At 43.4% G+C, this 17,352-nt stretch overlaps 2 protein-coding genes and 1 pseudogene across 3 annotated transcripts; 2 read left to right on the top strand and 1 right to left on the bottom strand.

Annotated features, from left to right (window-relative positions):
• The first annotated feature begins 332 nt into the window (after nt 1–332).
• LOC115730918 (pentatricopeptide repeat-containing protein At2g02980, chloroplastic-like) lies at nt 333–2,423 on the top strand. Its single transcript, XM_030661534.2, has one exon. It carries the CDS (start codon nt 494–496, stop codon nt 2,171–2,173), a length of 1,680 nt encoding a protein of 559 aa, XP_030517394.1. The 5' UTR covers nt 333–493; the 3' UTR covers nt 2,174–2,423.
• Nucleotides 2,424–6,377: 3,954 nt separating this feature from the next.
• On the top strand, nt 6,378–8,174 carry LOC115730919 (annotated as a pseudogene).
• A 633-nt stretch (nt 8,175–8,807) lies between these two features.
• Nucleotides 8,808–11,693, bottom strand: LOC115730921 (phosphatidylinositol transfer protein 3-like). 2 transcript variants are annotated; one of them, XM_030661535.2, is made up of 6 exons: nt 11,477–11,693; nt 10,320–10,584; nt 10,146–10,182; nt 9,629–9,734; nt 9,316–9,426; nt 8,808–9,074 (listed from the first exon to the last, which is right to left on the bottom strand). In XM_030661535.2, exons 1-6 carry the CDS (start codon nt 11,606–11,608, stop codon nt 8,958–8,960), a joined length of 768 nt encoding a protein of 255 aa, XP_030517395.1. In that variant the 5' UTR covers nt 11,609–11,693; the 3' UTR covers nt 8,808–8,957. The 2 variants fall into 2 exon arrangements, with proteins under 2 accessions (XP_030517395.1, XP_030517396.1); XM_030661536.2 differs by having other exon boundaries at nt 10,320–10,578.
• Between the last annotated feature and the right edge of the window lie 5,659 nt (nt 11,694–17,352).

Raw genomic sequence — 17,352 nt, 5'->3', positions numbered from 1 at the left:
CGGATAGGTAGAGAGAGGTGGCCCATCTATTTGTGCCCGCGGTGCCGTTGATGAAGGTTAAAGGCAGCATCACCGAATGTGGCGGCAATATTGGAAGACTTTTATCGCCGCATGTCCTATGCTGGAGTGAGCCAGCTCGCCCTCTTCATAGATAGGGCCGGCTAATCTCGGGAGGGCGTTGGTGCTTGCCAATGCTGCGGCCCTCTGGAGACAGGGCTGACTAATCCCGGGAGGGCAGTTGATGCTCGTCAATGCTACGGCCCGTCTGCTCTTTTTTTTTTTGTTTTTTTTTTTGCACCCATTAAATGAAGATTTCTTTTAACATGTTGTCAGCAAATTAGAAGGATCCGCCAACCACACTACAATTGACAGAAGAAGGATCCAATTGCAAAAATAAAAGAAGTTAACAGACTCGATGTATAAACCAAAGTGGGTTAAGATGACAAGACTCGAACGCATTTCCATGACTCGGTGATGCAATGCGAGAACATCCATGAACAATGTGTACAAGCTCCACACCCTCGCCATCAAGACCGGCCTCGAAGGCGACGCCGACTCCCTCCGCCGCCTCCTGCTGTCCTGCGCCGCCTCGGCCCCCGAGAGCTTGCCCCACGCCCGCTCTCTCTTCGCCCGTATCTCCTCTCCCGACACCGTCGCTTACAACACCGTCATCAGATGCCACGCCCACTCTTCCCCTCCTCACTCCCTCTCCTTCTTCGTCCAGATGCTCCGCCGCGGCGTGTCGCCGGATAACTTCACCTTCCCTTTCGTCCTCAAGGCCTGCTCTCGCCTCCGGGAGATGGGTCACGGCCTTCACGCCCTGATCGCGAAGCTCGGGCTCGACTCCGACGTTTATGTCCAGAACGCGCTGGTCAGTACGTACGGGTGTGTTGGTGTGGTGGAGTCGGCGCGGAAGGTGTTTGACGAAATGCCTGAGCGAGACTTGGTGTCTTGGTCGTCCTTGATTGGGTGTTACGCGAATAATGGATCTGGGTGCGATGCCTTGGCTTGTTTTCGGGAAATGCAGCTGGTGGAGCCTTTTGAACCGGATAAGGTCACTTTGCTCAGCGTGATCTCGGCGGTTTCCAGCTTAGGGGCTTTGGAATTGGGTAGGTGGGTCGATTGTTACGTTCGCAGAAGTGGCTTGAGTTGGAAGATTTCTGTTGGGACCGCTTTGATAGACATGTACTCCAGGTGCGGTTCGGTCGACGAATCGATGAGGGTGTTTCACGAAATGCCCGAGAGAAACGTGTTGACTTGGACTGTGGCGATCAACGGGCTCGCAGTGCATGGCCGCGGTGACAAGGCCCTCAAATTGTTTGATGACATGAAGAAATCGGGAATGCAGCCGGATCCTATAACTTTCTCTGCAGTTTTAGTGGCTTGTAGCCACGCAGGACTTGTCGAGGAAGGCCGAGGAATATTCGAAAGCATGAGGAAAGAATATGGCATGGAACCAACCCTCGAGCATTATGGGTGTATGGTCGACATTTTTGGTCGAGTCGGGTTGGTTGAGCAAGCGTATGAATTTGTCGAAAAGATGCCGATCGGGCCAAATTCAGTTGTCTGGAGAACTCTGCTTGGAGCCTGTGTGAATCATAACCATCTTGGCTTAGCTGAAAAAGCGAGACGAAGACTTCATAAGCTGGATCCTCATCACGATGGCGATTATGTCCTTTTATCCAATGCCTACGGGGGAGTTGGTAAGTGGAACCGCAAAGCTCATATGAGAATTTTAATGAAAGATAGGAGAATTAGCAAAAGACCAGGGTACAGTTTGATCAATGCAGACCAGGAGATCCATGAGTTTGTTTCAGGGGAAAATTCTCATCCCGAGTGGGAAAATATCAGGGACATGCTAACTTCAATAATCGACAGATTGAAGCTTCGAGGTTATACGCCGCAGACGTTGAACGTGTTGCACGATATTGAAGAGGAGGAGAAGGAGAGTAATCTAAGTTATCACAGTGAGAAGTTGGCAATTGCTTTCGGCCTTCTGCATTTTGAAAATGGGAGGACGATTCGGGTCATGAAGAACATTCGAATTTGTCATGATTGCCACTCTTTTATGAAGCACGTGTCGGATGTATTCCAAAGAGAGATCGTTGTCCGAGATCAAAACCGTTTCCACCATTTTAGTAAAGGGACGTGCTCGTGCAGAGACTTCTGGTGATGGATATAACTCGCTGGCAGCAAGATTGAGCTTAGACAGAGCATACAGCGTGTGAGCTACGAGGAGCCTCTCAGGTGATCGAACACCCAAGGGAGCTCGAACGAGATGCTCAGCTCAAGATGGTACAAAGGTGAAAAAAGAAAGTCAAGAAGTAGTCATAACGAGTACAAGATTCATAGTTGCGATATGTAGTTTTAGTTGGAATAAGTAAATTCAACCTAATTTATAAGTTTTGCTTATGATGGACATTTGTCTTTCTTGGCCAGTCACAACTCGCTGGACATACATACGCGTACGTATACACCTTAGCTCCAAGTCGAGTCTTAGTTAAGTCATTTGTAGTCCATGACTTGGATATCGAGAAGAAGTGCAAAATTTATTTCTTCAAGAAAGGGAGAGTCGGTTTATGCAGGATTAGGTTCCTAGATGGACCTGACGGTTCCGACCTTGAAAGCGAGAAGTCAACGGGTCCTAAGTCGATTCTAGGTTCTTGAAGATCCTGAATCAAATTGACTTTCCTAAGAACCGGTTTGGTATTTTTTTTCAAGAAGAGTAGAGTACGTTGGATCGGACGACACTATCTGGTATATTAACCCGACAATTTCCTGAAGCGACCACACTACAAATCCCTCAAACAAAGAATATAAATGCGGTGAGATATAGCTATCATCAGGGCAGTGGAGTTCATTACGTTCTGTTTACGTGTTCTTTTGCTAATCGAATTTTAAGAACTCTGAAAGTAAGTCGGCATACAGGATTACAGTGGCGAGCAAGAAGTGATAAAATCCAATAATACTACCTTCTTTTTTGTCTTAGGGTCGATGAACGGGTAAACCATCTTCCATGCAGTCATAAACATGTAATGCACATGAATAAGAAAGAGCTTGCCCAGCCTCTCCGGGTAGCAGTCCTGGCATCGACAACCAAATAGTTAGAATCTGGATTTTGCACATTCTGTATTCTGTTCAACGCCTAGTTCTAGGTAAGGCGCAAGCAATCCTTATCGACAAAATTTCACATTTTTACAGTTCAAGGAGGATTTGATTCCAGCTTAATGTATTCATCCGCATCAGTTTGGCACAAATGAAAAGCAGGAGACAGAAGACCGAACCTCCAAGATTGACAACGCTGCTCAGTACCCATAAACATCGCTGCTTTGGTGTCCGCATCCTTCGAGATCTGCTGCGCCCAAAGACTTTTCCTGCCCTCCAGGCATTCTGAAAGATCAGCACTCCAGAATCAGCTCGAGTTACTGGCTAAAATTTGACCAACACTAGTAAGCGAATGCAAAAGAAAGACCTGGATCGATCCTAGAGATACCTGGAACATAGTTGTTCTTAGATTTCCCTGACATCCAGAGTCTCAATGAGGAGAAGAGATACCTGGAGCATAGTTTGTCGAGATTGCAGACCACAAAGCCTGTGCACGGTAAAACGACTCAACTTCAGCCGAAAATTTCTGTATTTTTCTGCCTAAAGTTACTTTCAGTAATATGATGGTGGTAAGTCTTGCATGAAGCAAGAATTTATGTCAGTAAGAAGAAAATCTAATGAAACCAAATCCAAAGCTAGAGTAACAAAATAATTTACGGGGAAAATCTCAGAAAAAAAAAAGTCTTAAATCTATTGTAAAGTGACCAATTCAATCTTAAATTTTTGTAATTTTGCCATTTAGTCACGAACAATGTGACGATTTTCATTAAATCGCCGATGCGGCAATTCAATCAACGTTGCCTGCCTTACGTAGCACGGCCGGCTATCGATGTGGATGACTTTTGTAATTTTTAATTTATTTTAAAGCTCTTTTCCCTTTTCTTTCTTTCATTTTCTTATCTATTTTCCTCTACACATCATTGGGGTCTTAGTCCGCTGGCCATAGGAGGGGGCAGCGGCGTCTTTGCCTTGCTCAAATTAGTTGCCGTACGATATGTTTATGACTTTTTGGACAATTAATCAAAAAATTTACGCAATTTTCTGTGAATTATTCATATATGAGAGCATTCGACTAGATAGTTGAGTTCAAGCACACGTGACACTACTCTAATAGGGAAAGTGTAATTTTTTTTTTAAACTAACGGTGAACAATAGTTTTTTTATTTTTTATTAGATTAAGATTAGGGAGTGATCGATTTCAGGATGGGTCGGTCCTTCCCTAGAATCTGGAACCATACCGGACATGATGGACTTCCCCATGTGCGCAGCCGAGAATCCACCTTGTCCAACCAGAAACCCCATTATGTAGACCGCACAAGGAACCAGAAATCAAACTCCGGTTCCAGATTTATGAAATCGAGAACTAATCTGGAACCGAATCGATCTCGGCAATAACCAAATAGAATCAGCTAATTCATCCCAAGTTTGCTGAAGTTGTAGATCTGGAATTTTTTGTGTGTTCCCAGGGTACAACAAATGGCTGGCCAATCTGCTATTAGAAGTCGGCTCGGTGAAGCAGCTTCGAAGTTTAGCTTGAATTGTCTTTTGGATTTGAGGTGTTTTTTTCCGCCTAACCTTTTCACTTTGAATTGATGATTGTTTTCATTTGACGGGAGAAAAAGTTGAGTTGCTCTTGTTGCTCATGAAAATTTTTACTGAACCAAGATAAGTGGTGATTCTTCAGACTAGTTAATTTTGCTAGTTAATAATTCTTGGAGCACATGGAGCAGGTTCGTCATCATGAAAGAGGAAAGCTTTGCAGATGAAGGGCAGTAAACAGATTCAACCACCATATCATGATGACAAAACTCAAGCATTCACAGACATAGGGCAGTAAATTTTCATATGCAGCAAGAGCAACTCCACTTTTCTTTACTCGCCATAGAGCAGGATTTTATGGAGGGGTGTGAATGCCTGTTTCCTTGAAACTGTATTCATTTATCTTCTTGCAAGGATCACCTCCAAAGTTTGACGGACATCTTCATCCTCTTCGCTGCGTTTTCCCTTTCGTATGTTGATCACTCTTTTTCTGTCCTATTCACAAAGTTTGACGGACATCTTCATCCTATTCACAATTCTTAAAATGCCTGTTTTTCTAAGATTGTGTTCTTTTTTCCTAATGCTAGGATCAGCTCCATTACTTGGCATCTTCTCTTTCCTCTTACCCTTTTTAATCTTGTTAAAATCTGAGCTATGATTTGTGGAAACTGCTAAGGTTGGTGTCAGTTCCGCAGATCTGAATGATACACAAGTAACTTGGATGAGACCTTGTTTTGTTATTGAGCTGTATATTTTGGATTGAGATTTACCCTTGTCCTTGATGAAAGCACCAAAATTACATTGGATGATCATCCGCTACTGTGCCCTGGTTATATTTACAGGCAACGCCATAGGGAAGAGACATGTGAGAACTGAACCGATGAGCTTGGTGTGCCCTCTGCAATCACTGTCGATTCTCAAGTTGATGTGAGACCATTCAAGAGAGGGACAGCAAAGATCGAGTTCGAGCAAATGTGGGGGAAGCTGCCTCAGTTGTGAAGGAGCTGATTGACGGGCACAGGACCTGGTCCGACATATGGTCGAGTTTCCCACATCATACACCTACATCTGCTGAAGAAGTTGAATAGTTGAGTTACTGATATCATTGTTAACTTCACATCAGTTTAGGATCAAACGTCCAATGTAATTTGTCACATTTTTTAGGGGTATCCAAGGTAGGAAACAAACGGTATACTTTTTGTATGTATTCTGCTGGCTAAATATGTCACCGTTGGATGCTCTATTGGTGTCGTAACACGGAGATAAAAGTTGCAGATCTGCGGTGGTCTCCTCTCTTGATTTCCAATCTGCATACCGCCGCCCGTGAATCAAGCTGTTGCTCTGCCAAATGCTAGCCATGGCGGTGGTGGGGCCAGAAGCCATGCCGACCGGGACGGCCACCTTTTAGCCCTGTGAGCAATGAGAGTTGTGGGTGCATATGAAGCAGACGGTCCCAGTGGTGTTGATGGCGTAGTCCTCCGGCAAATAAGTGAAGAGAGCGATTGGAGAGGCGGTGTTACAGCTGTTGAAGTCCGACTCCGAGACGATGGCGATGCTGTGTTGGCCATCGGTGATGTTGAAGACTTCAAAGTCAAATTGAATCTATCCATTCATATTAAAATCACATATGTGCTCTATACATGTACTGTTAATTTTATAGCTCCATGTGTAATGAACATATGTGTCACAACATAAGGTCGATTGGACTCGGTAATGCAATTGCGAGAACGTCCATGAACAATGTCTACAAGCTCCCACTCCCTCGTCATCAAGACCCTCCAAGGCGACTCCCTCCGCCGCCGCCTGCTATCATGCGCCGCCTCGGCGCCCGATAGCTTGCCCCAGGCCCGCTCTCTCTTCGCCCGTGTCTTCTCCCCCAACACAGTCGCTTACAACACCATCGCCAGATGCCACGCCCACTCTTCTCCTCCTCACTCCCTCTCCTTCTTCGCCCAGATGCTCCGCCGCGGCGTGTGGCCCGATAACTTCACCTTCCCTTTCGTCCTCAAGGCCTGCTCTCGCCTCAGGGAGATGGGCCGCGGGCTTCCCGCCCTGGTCGCAAAGCTCGGGGTGGACTCCGACGTTTATGTCCAGAACGCGCTGATCACTGCGTACGGGTGTGTTGGTGCGGTGGAGTCCGCGAGAAAGGAGTTTGACGGAATGCCTGAGCGAGCTTGGTCGTCCTTGATTGGGTGCTACGCGAATAATGGATCTGGGTACGATGCCTTGCCTTGTTTTCAGAAAATGCAGCTGGTACAGAGTTTTGTACCGGATAAGGTCACTCTGCTCAGCGTGATCTCGGCGGTTTCCAGCTTATGGGCTTCGGAATTGGGTAGCTGGGTGGATTGTTACGTTCGCAGAAGTGGCTTGAGTTGGAAGATTTCTGTTGGGACCGCTTTGATAGTCATGTACTCCAGGTGCGGTTCGGTCGATGAATCGATGAGGGTGTTCTTGAAATGCACGATAGAAATGTGTTGACTTGGACGGTGGCAATCAACGGGCTTGCAGTGCATGCCAGGGTGATAAGGCCCTCAAATTGTTCGATAACATGAAGAAATCGCGAATGCAGCCGGATTCTATAACGTTTTCTGCGGTTTTAGTTGCTTGCAGCCAGGCAGGATTTGTCGAAGAGGAATATTCGAAAGCATTAACAAAGAATACGGCATGGAACCAACGCTTGAGCATTATGGGTGTATGGTTGACATTTTTGGTCGAGGCGGGTTGGTTGAGCAAGCGTATGAATTTGTCGAAAAGATGCCAATCATGCCAAATTCAGTTGTCTGGAGAACTCTGCTTGGAGCCTGTGTGAATCATAACCATCTGGGCTTAGCTGAAAAAGCGAGAGGAAGACTTCATGAGCTGGATCCTCATCACGACGGCGATTATGTCCTTTTATCCAATGCCTATGGAGGAGTTGGTAAATGGAACCGCAAAGCTCAGATGAGAATTTTAATGAAAGGTAGGAGAATAAGCAAAAGTCCAGGGTATAGTTTGATCACTGCTGACCAGGAGATCCATGAGTTTGTCAAGGACGTGCTAACTTCGATTATCGAAAGATTGAAGCTTCGAGGTTATACACCGCAGACGTCGAATGTGCTGCATGATATTGAAGAGGAGGAGAAGGAGAGCAATCTGAGTTATCATAGCAAGAAGTTGGCAATTGCTTTCGCCCTTCTGCATTTCGAAGATGGTAGGACAATACGGGTCATGAAGAACATCCGAATTTGTCATGATTGCCATTCTTTTATGAAGCACGTGTCGGATGTATCTCAAAGAGAGATTGTTGTGCGAGATCAGAACCGTTTCCACCATTTTAGTAAAGGGACGTGCTGATGCAGAGACTTCTGGTGATGAATATAACTCACCGACAGCAAGATTGAGCTTAGACAGAGCATATAGCAAGTAATCTATGAAGAGAGCCTTTCAGGTGGTCGAAAACGCAATAGAGCTCGAACAAGATGCTCAGCTCAACATGGTATAAAGATGAAACAAGAGAGTCAAGAGGTAGTCAGAAAGATTCATAGTTGGGATGTGTAGTTTTAGTTTTTTTTTGGTCGAATGATGTGTAGTTTTAGTTGGAATGAGTAAATTCAACCTAATTTGTAAGGGTTGCTTATAATACACAATTGTCTTTCTCAGCCAGGCCCAATTCGCCGGACATACATACGCATATGGAGTATGCGTATGCATACACCATATCTCCAAGTCGAGTCTTAGGTACCGAAGCTAGTCGAATTTCTTTTTCATTTGTAGAGCTAAAAGTTGATTACCACATTTATAATTAAAAAAGTTTACCTAATAAAGGACTTGCCTTAGTTAAGTGATTTGTAGTCCATGACTTGAATATCGAGAAGTGCAAAATTTATTTCTTCAACGACGGGAGAATTGTTTAAGCAGGATCGGAGGTTCCTAGGCAGACCCGACGATTCGGACCTTGAAATCTAGAAGTCAACTGGTCCTAAGTCGATTCTAGGTTATTGATGATCCTGAATCAGATCGATTTTCCTAGGAACTGACTTGGAATCAATGGAAAAAGCCGGTTATGGCCGGTTTCTAGCTCAAACGCCCTCATTGTATGTTCCTAGTGGGCATAACCAATCATTTTTTAGCACATTGGACTGGTATATTAACCCCACAAGTCTTTGAAGCAACCACACTATGAGTACGGTGAGATATACCTATCATCAGGACAGTTCAGCCATGAATTTTGGCCGTTGTTCCACATTTTTGCCATATTATATCTTCTTTATATTCTATAGTACAGGCCCACGGCCAGGAAAGAAAGGAGGAGAAAATTCTTGCATGAGTAGAATTTAGCAGTCTTCAATGGGAACAAGTGGCAACCTGCCTCCATAGGCATCTGGGAGCTGGCTTTCATCGATGTCCTCAAGCAGAGTAGTTCTCAGTTTTTTGTTCTCGACGAAAACAATCTGAGAAATAAGATCAGAATCAGTTAATTAACTATTAGACTCATACATGTAGATATACCTATCATCAGTTGATTCCGAGTAGAGGAGTTCATTACGTTCTGTTTATGTGTTCTTCCAATTAAATACCAAGGAGAATTCCAAAAGTTCCAATCTTCTTTTGCTAATCCCATTTAAGAACTCCGAAAGTAAGTCAACATGGAGGACTAGAATGGTGAGCAAGAAGTGATAAATCCAACAATACCTTCTTTTTCGTCTTAGGGTCGATGAATGGGTAAACCATCTTCCATGCAGTCATAAATATGTAAGGCACATGAATAAGAAAGAGCTTGCCCAGCCTCTCTGGATAGCAGTCCTGGCATCAACCAACCAATATAGTTATGATCTGCAGTTTGCACATCCTGTATTCTGTTAAACTTTAGTTTCATGTAAGGTGCAAGCGATCCTTAAAGACAAAATTTCACATTTTCACAGTTCAAGGAGGGACTGGATTCAAGTTGATGTTTTCATCATCATCAACTTGATACAAAAGAAAAGCAGGAGACAGAAGATTGAACCTGCAAGATTGACAGTGCTGCTAAGTACCCACGCACATCGCTACTTTTGTATCCCCATCCTTCAAGATCTGCTATGCACACAAACTTCTCCTGCCCTCCAGGCATTCTGAAAGATCAACACCCAACAATCAGCTTTAAGTTATTGGCTAAAATTTGACCAACACTAGTAAGTGAATGCAAAAGAAAGACCTGGGTCAATCACAGTTCTTAGGAAACTGAGAACTGAGAAACCAATAAGGGCCCGGTCTACGATAGAAACTTTCCAACACTATTCCCGTTGAGGAAGGTGGCTCTAGATAAAGTCTTTAAGGTTGCAAGCAATAGGTCCATTCTTTTCAATCATTCGATAAGGTGACGTGGTGCAATTTTTGTGCCTCGCAGGATAGACAACTTAACCAGAATGCTTCTGAAGGAATTCATTTTTGAAAGTGTTGGCACCCAAAACAGAAAGAATCCTCAGTTTCCAATATTTTCAGATCTCCATGATGTCCAGAGTCACATTAAGGAGAAGAGATACCTGGAACATATTTTGTCAAGACTGTAGACCACGAAACCTGCACATGGTAAAACAACTCAACTTAGCCAAAATTCAATGCTTTTCTGCCTGAATTTATTTTTAATTAGATGATGGTAAGTCTTGCATGAAGCGATGAATTCATATTAATCTGGAAGAGTAAAAGAAGTAACATACGCTTGAACTCCTCAAGACTTCCTTTGGAAGGGTTATGCCTAGCCCCGTATCCAACTACTATAGGCCGTCCCATTTTATCAAGACCTTGCATAAACAACTTCTGCTGAGCAAGGTCATTGGGAATTTCTGAAGCCGATATAGCCCCATTTGGAATGAAAGACCGTCTCCAGCTCAGGTACTTCAGAAATAGCTTAGAAGCCTTCTCTACATCTAGATTGCGAGCTCGCAGAAACCTCCGGATCATAAAATCATCGACATCCTGCAACTAAAAATCATATTGCAGTGACGACGTAAATTAAATTCATGGACCTGACATTTTGCAATCTAAAAACAGGCATGATCTAAGACACCAAATCCTAAAAGTAGTCTCCCAGTTTAAATTAGCTGAGTTCTCTATTGTAAGACCACATGAAAAGGAAACCGCCAAACACATTGTTAACTATCTGCTTACAAACATATGCATCCAATTTTGGATGATCCACTGGCGTTTCTTACATTGGAAGACAAGGGTTTAGAAATCTCACGTAAGAGCGAATCTTTTCCTCTCTTTCTTTTTGATGGACACACGTGTGAGTAATATTAATGACTTACCAACTAATGCTAAATTGAGTATAGACTGAAGCACAAGCCGTGTCGATCCAGAGGTTAGAAATAACAACATGGCCCACGTGCAAGTGATCGACGAGAATCACCTAAACTCTTAATTTTGCTACTTTAGAGAAATTGTAACAATTTAGGGTGGAAGCTAGTTATAGAGGACCACTGGATAATACAGCTCCGATTCCGACAAAATCGAGCAATGAATTACTGACGAGAACCACAGCTCAACTTGAATCACAGTCGATGTCGCTTTCTAGCTTCGTTCCGGCATGAAGAATCACACAATTAAGGACACAGAGAGCAGCATCGGTTCACTTTCCTCGCTCGTGATTATCGGGACACACATTTCACTTTTCAAATCCAGAACATCTCTAAAATCATAGTCACTGAGCGACTAAAAGCCAATCCGAAGCTTCAAATTCAAGCTAAGAAAATAAAAAACCAAATGTAGCTCCACAAGCGCAACATGGGAAACAGCAGAGCCGCAAGATTTACAAAGAGAACGCGGCAACGAAAATGGACGAAGAATCCGGAAAAAAAGAAAAAGAAAAGAGAACCTTGGCAGAAGGATCTTCCCGCTCCACGACGGCTCGCATGATGCCGATTCTGCTCTTCTCGACCTCGCTGATCACCTGAGGCGCCTCCTCCTCCTCTGCTCCGCCGCCCACGCTCTCTTCGGCGAACTCCATTTCTAGACGCTCGCGTCGGAGGAATCGCTCGAGCTTCAGCGTCCGCTAGAGAGACAGAGAGAGAGAGAGAGAGAGAGAAGTAGGGGGGAGCAGATATTATAATTGACTGAACGAAGACCTTTAAATGCAGTGCAGTTGAGCCGGTGGACCGACCCCGCGGCTTGCAGATTCTAACGGAATTCGTGGATTCCGTTGACGGACCGTAATGCACTCGGTTTTTAGGAAAAAGACTTAATTCAATATTTAGGCTGCGAAAAATTAATAATTTTAAAAAAAATATTATTCGTAAAAAGATATCGTTGTGTAATTATAAGCGATCACTTTTTAGAAAAAAAAAAAAAGCATCCCTAAATAGTGCTGCCAAAACACTTATTAAGTATATCCGTAATAAGCATTAATTTTTTTTATTGATGAGTATTTGTGTACACTCTTCATACATGCTCGATTAGATATGTAAAAATTAAAAAAGATAGATAAGATACGACACGATACACAACAGACTTCTCTTATTCGATTGTCCCTACGAAATGGTTCCTTGCAGAACGAACGTTTTGCGAAAATATATGTGGTGTATTCATCGCCGGTCTAGATTTAATTATCTTGTGACTTGCGTGCTTTGGTCTTTTTTTTTTCTTGTTGTTTTTTCAAATTCAACTTTTTTATGTGTAGTTCTCTAGAATTTGAATAGCGATTTAGACTTTTCCCCTTGCTTTTTTGCGTTGGTTTATGAAATTATCGTGACTGCGAAGTTGATGATTTTTTGGTCAACGCAAATGCCGGCTACAGTAGTTTTTTGTTGACCGGGAAAAAGGAAAGGAAAGAAATTTCTTTGTCGGCTGGTTTTTTTTTTTTTTTTGGTCGAACGAAACATTGTCAAAATGCAAAAATGGCATTGATAATCTTTTTTCTTTTTTTAGATGTAAAGGGTCCGGCAAATCGCTACGACGCCGTTGAGATCCTGAGCATTGATTTTTCAATTTCTTAAATCTTCGGACTTAATTCGTAACGGGATTAGTCCTTCGTTGTAAGGGAAATTATCACTATACCCTCCATCCATTTTGCCGGCAACCAGAATTCGCACGTTAAACATGAATTTTTTTTTGGGAAAAATTCAAAAAAGGGCCTGAAGTCCTCTTGATTTTTCAAATAAGGACCCAAAGTGAATTATATTTCAAATAAGGGCTCGAAGTAATATAGTACGTTTCAATTGAGGGCCCGAAGTGGTTATAATGTTTCAAAAAAGGGTCTGGCTTTAAGGGTATTTTCGTTATTTCACATTTTAATTTTTTTTATTATTTTTTTTTCTTTTTCTTGATTTAAAAAAATATATGCACAAGGGAGGGTCGCCCCTCCCGCTTGTGGCCCGGCCCGCCGCCGGTGGGGGGTCGGGGGGCGCGGCGGCAAGGCCGGCGGGGTCGCCGGCGACCCCGGCGACCCCGGCGGCCTCGCCGGTCGAGGCGAGGGCCTCGGCCCTCGCCAAAACCGGGAGAGGGTCGGGCCCTCTCCGGATCTGGGCGAGGCCGGCGGTCCCCGCCCGGATCGGGGGTCGCCGGCCGTTGCCGTCGGCGTGGGGGGTCGCCCGGTCAAGGCGACCCCGCCCGATCCGGGCGACGGCCGGCGACCCCCGATCCGGGCGGGGACCGCCGGCCTCGCCCAGATCCGGAGAGGGCTCGACCCTCTCCCGGTTTTGCGAGGGCCGAGAGCCTCGCCCGACCGGCGGGGCCGCCGGGGTCGCCGGCGACCCCGCCGGCCTTCGCCGAGCCCGCCGACCCCCCACCGGCGGCGGGCGGGCGATGGCCACAAGCGGAGGGGCAGCCCTCCCGCCCGTGAACGTAAACTTCTTCCTCTGTTTTTCTTTTTTTTTTTTTTTTTTTTGGAAACAGATAACAAAATTTATAATAAAAAAGAAAAAATTAAATAAGTAAAAAGACTAAAATACCCTTGAATCGGGCCCTTTTTTGAGATTTTAAGGTCATTTCAAGCCCTTATTTGAAACAGTGTTCACTTGGGGCCCCTATTTGAGAAAATATGAGGACTTCGGGCCCTTTTTTGAAACAATGTTCACTTAGGGCCCTTATTTGAGAAAACATGAGGACTTCGGGCCCTTTTTTGAATTTTTCCCTTTTTTTTTTGGATGAAAAAATTACGCCCCTCAACTACTTCCTTATAAGTTTTATGGATGAAGATATTCATGCCCATGCAGCCCATGGTACGTCACTAGTGAATGACAATGAATGTGGCAAGCTACCTTTTATATATATATTTTTTTTTCTGTTATAAATGAGAGATGTAACGAAAGATGCGATATGATAATTATAGTAGAATCTATATGTAATCCTAATTTGATAATGAACCAGGATAAAATTTCGTATATCGATTTCTCTCTCCGCTGATTTACGCTTTACTTCCCTATGATTGTGCGCCGAATCATAACACTATTCCTAGAGTTATCAAAGAGATCCGGGTCGAATCGGGAATAAGAAGGAAGCATGTGTCCTCGAATCTGGTGGGGCTTTCTTGACGGCCCTACTGGCAATCGTCATCGGAAGTGTTTTCTGCATGATCTGAGGGAGTAGGATTTTGCCATGACCTATATGCCCAAAACATACACTTTCGTCGTCACCTTGAACTTTCCTGAAAATTTTCTGTCCGTTACGTTTGCTTAAGCTTAAGTAGGTTTTTTCCCAATTAAGTGGGCTTTGGTCTCGGGTCGTATTGGTTAATCGAGACTTGATTAATTGGGACAGCTACTCGAAAGTTGACTCAGGACAATCTATCGAGCTGTAAATTGTACTGAACAACGACGGATGTAGACTTTCCAACAAGCTTAATGTCTATAGCTTTATCTTATATAATCTAACCTCATTTAATGAGAAAACCCAAGCTACGAGAGGTGGTCAACCTAAATTTTCACTTCAGATAAAAGTAATCCTTGACCGATTATCGTTAATAGCATTAAAAAAATGCTGCTTGATTAATTCCATTAGTGATCTCATGTAATGATATATGAAGCATCGACACTCTTTGGGGATTTATGTGTCGTGTTAGATACTCTCCAACACTCTCCAAACACTCTCTAACATGCGATCTACCGGTGATCGGCACTCCCGACACGCCCGCGACATGCGAGTCCAGCATTCCAACATGCCATTTTGACACGCACAAGTCAATTCTAAGCATTTTTAATAAATTAGGGATCAAAAGGTAAATTTATCAAAAATATATATAATTAAGTCATATACCTAGCAACCCCAAAATTAATATACTCAGTTAGCAAAAAAAAATTAATTGTGATATAATTGAAGAAGAAGAAGAAATTCATCGCTCATATAATTATATACAGCTAATATATAATGTGTCCCAACATGTCAAAATTCTCTATTTTTTTAGAATGTCGTGTCGGCTTGCCATATTGTATCGTGTCCCGTGCCGGTATCGGTGCTATTTAAGTAATGACTCGTCAACATTGGGTAGTTGTTTTAATATTATATTTATATCCAAAGGTTCAAACTTATAGGGCAAATTTGCTGCATGTTTTTAAAAAAAAAAAACTCAGAAAATACTAAATCTATTGTTAGGAGTGAGCAAACTAGACCGGACCGAGACCGGCCGGGTTGGTTCGGTTCTTGAGGGGGCGGTCCCGGTCCCCGTTTCCAATAAATAGGACCGGTGACTGGATGGTTCGGTCCTCGGTTCCATGCGGATGGGATCGGACCGGACCGCCCAAAATACATAATACACACACGCACATAAAATCACGGTATTGTCATACTTATATAACATCTCTTTTGGAAATTCAGTTCCTGGGTCATTCGTATTTGTATCCAAATTCATTTGCAGATGTCAAGATTTTGTAATGGAACTATCATGTGACTATCTCTTACTACGTTGCATCATCTTCCTTTGGGGTTTCTAATTGAAGATGAACGGAGGGGGTATCTACACAACTATGAACTTTGCAAGAATTTTTGTTCGTTGATTGAATAAATGATGTGTTCATATATCATATAATTTACGGGTATCAGTTTTCGGGTTTTGCTACGTAAACAAGAACCTATTAGGCTTTTTTCATTTTATTCATTCCGAACAATTTCAAACTACTTCCTTACAAAAAAAAAACAGTTTCAAACTACTAACATTACATGTACAGGTGTGCCTCAAGGCAATGTACTTTATGTTTATCGCATGGATGGTCCATTGGAACCGGATAGGGACCGAACCGGACTGCCGGTCTTGAGCCATTTTGGTTCCGATCTGGTCTCCTATCCAGAAAATTTGGGAACCGGGACTACCGGTCCGATTCCCGGTTCTATATCAAGACCGGACCGGCCCGAACCATGCACACCCCTATCTATTGCACTTTGGCCAATTCAGTTCTAGAGTCCATCCAGTTTCTTAATTTTTTAAAAAAGGTTTTTATTTTTTTTCTTTATTTCTTTTCCTTTTTTTCTCCAAGCCTGGCCCACGCCGAACTTGGTAGAAAAAGAAAGAAAGAAAGAAAAGGAAAAGACAAAAGAAAAAAAAAAGAGAAACATAAAGAACTCAATTTAAAGATATTTTAAAAAATTATTCAAGTCACCGCCAGCCTCCATAGGTGGCACCACGATCATCTAAGTCATCGATTTTCGGTTAAAGTTGATCGGATTGACTCAATTGATAAATTGTCAAAAAATTTAGGACTCAATTGTCAAAATTAAAAGATTTAGAACTGAATTGGCAAAAGTGCACTAATATGTTTAGGACTTTTTGGACAATTTTCCTCGTATAACGATGCTCGTTCAAAGTGCAATAATAGGTTTAGACCTCCTATGCTATTTTCTAGTAAATGCGTAACCTGTGATAAAGTAATAATCTTTAAACTATTTTCTCAAAGGAATTCTTACTTAATTTTTCTCTTATATCTGAGTACATACCGAACATTACTGTTCTCTACTGAAGATACCTTGATGAAAGCACCAAAGTTACATTGGATGATCATCTGCTACTGTGCCCTGGCTATGTTTACAGGCAACACCATAGGGAAGAGATATGCGAGAACCGAACCGATGAGCTTGGTGTGCCCTCTGCAATCACTGTCGATTCTCAAGTTGAGGGGAGACCATTCAAGAGAGGGACAGCAAAGATCAAGTTCGAGCAAGTGTGGGGGAAGCTGCCTCAGTTGTGAAGGAGCTGATTGAGGGGCACAGAACCTGGTCCGACATATGGCCGAGTTTCCCACTTCATACACCTACATCTGCTGAAGAAGATGAAAAGTTGAGTTACTGATATCATTGTTAACTTTACATCAGTTTAGGATCAAACGTACAATGTAATTTGTCACATTTGTAAGGGGTACCCAAGGTAGGAAACAAACGGTATACTTTTCGTATGTATTATGCTGGCTAAATATGTCACCGTTGGATGCTCTATTGGTGTCGTAACACGGAGATAAAACAAACAGGAAGTTGCAGATTTGCGGTGGTCTCCTCTCTTGATTTCCAATCTGCATACTGCCGCCCGTGAATCAAGCTGTTGCTCTGCCAAATGCTAGCCATGGCGGTGGAGGGGCCAGAAGCCGTGCCAACCGGGACGGCCTCCTTTTAGCCCTGTGAGCAATGAGAGTTGTGGGTGCATATGAAGTGGACGATCCTAGTGGTGTTGATGGCGTAGTCCTCCGGCGAATAAGTGAAGGGAGTGATTGGAGAGGCGGTGTTGCAGCTGTTGAAGTCCGACTCCGAGACGATGGCGATGCTTTGTTGGCCATC

This window comes from Rhodamnia argentea, chromosome 5, assembly GCF_020921035.1.
Source record: "Rhodamnia argentea isolate NSW1041297 chromosome 5, ASM2092103v1, whole genome shotgun sequence".
NCBI lineage: Eukaryota > Viridiplantae > Streptophyta > Magnoliopsida > Myrtales > Myrtaceae > Rhodamnia > Rhodamnia argentea.
This window is presented reverse-complemented; position numbering and strand designations above follow the sequence as displayed.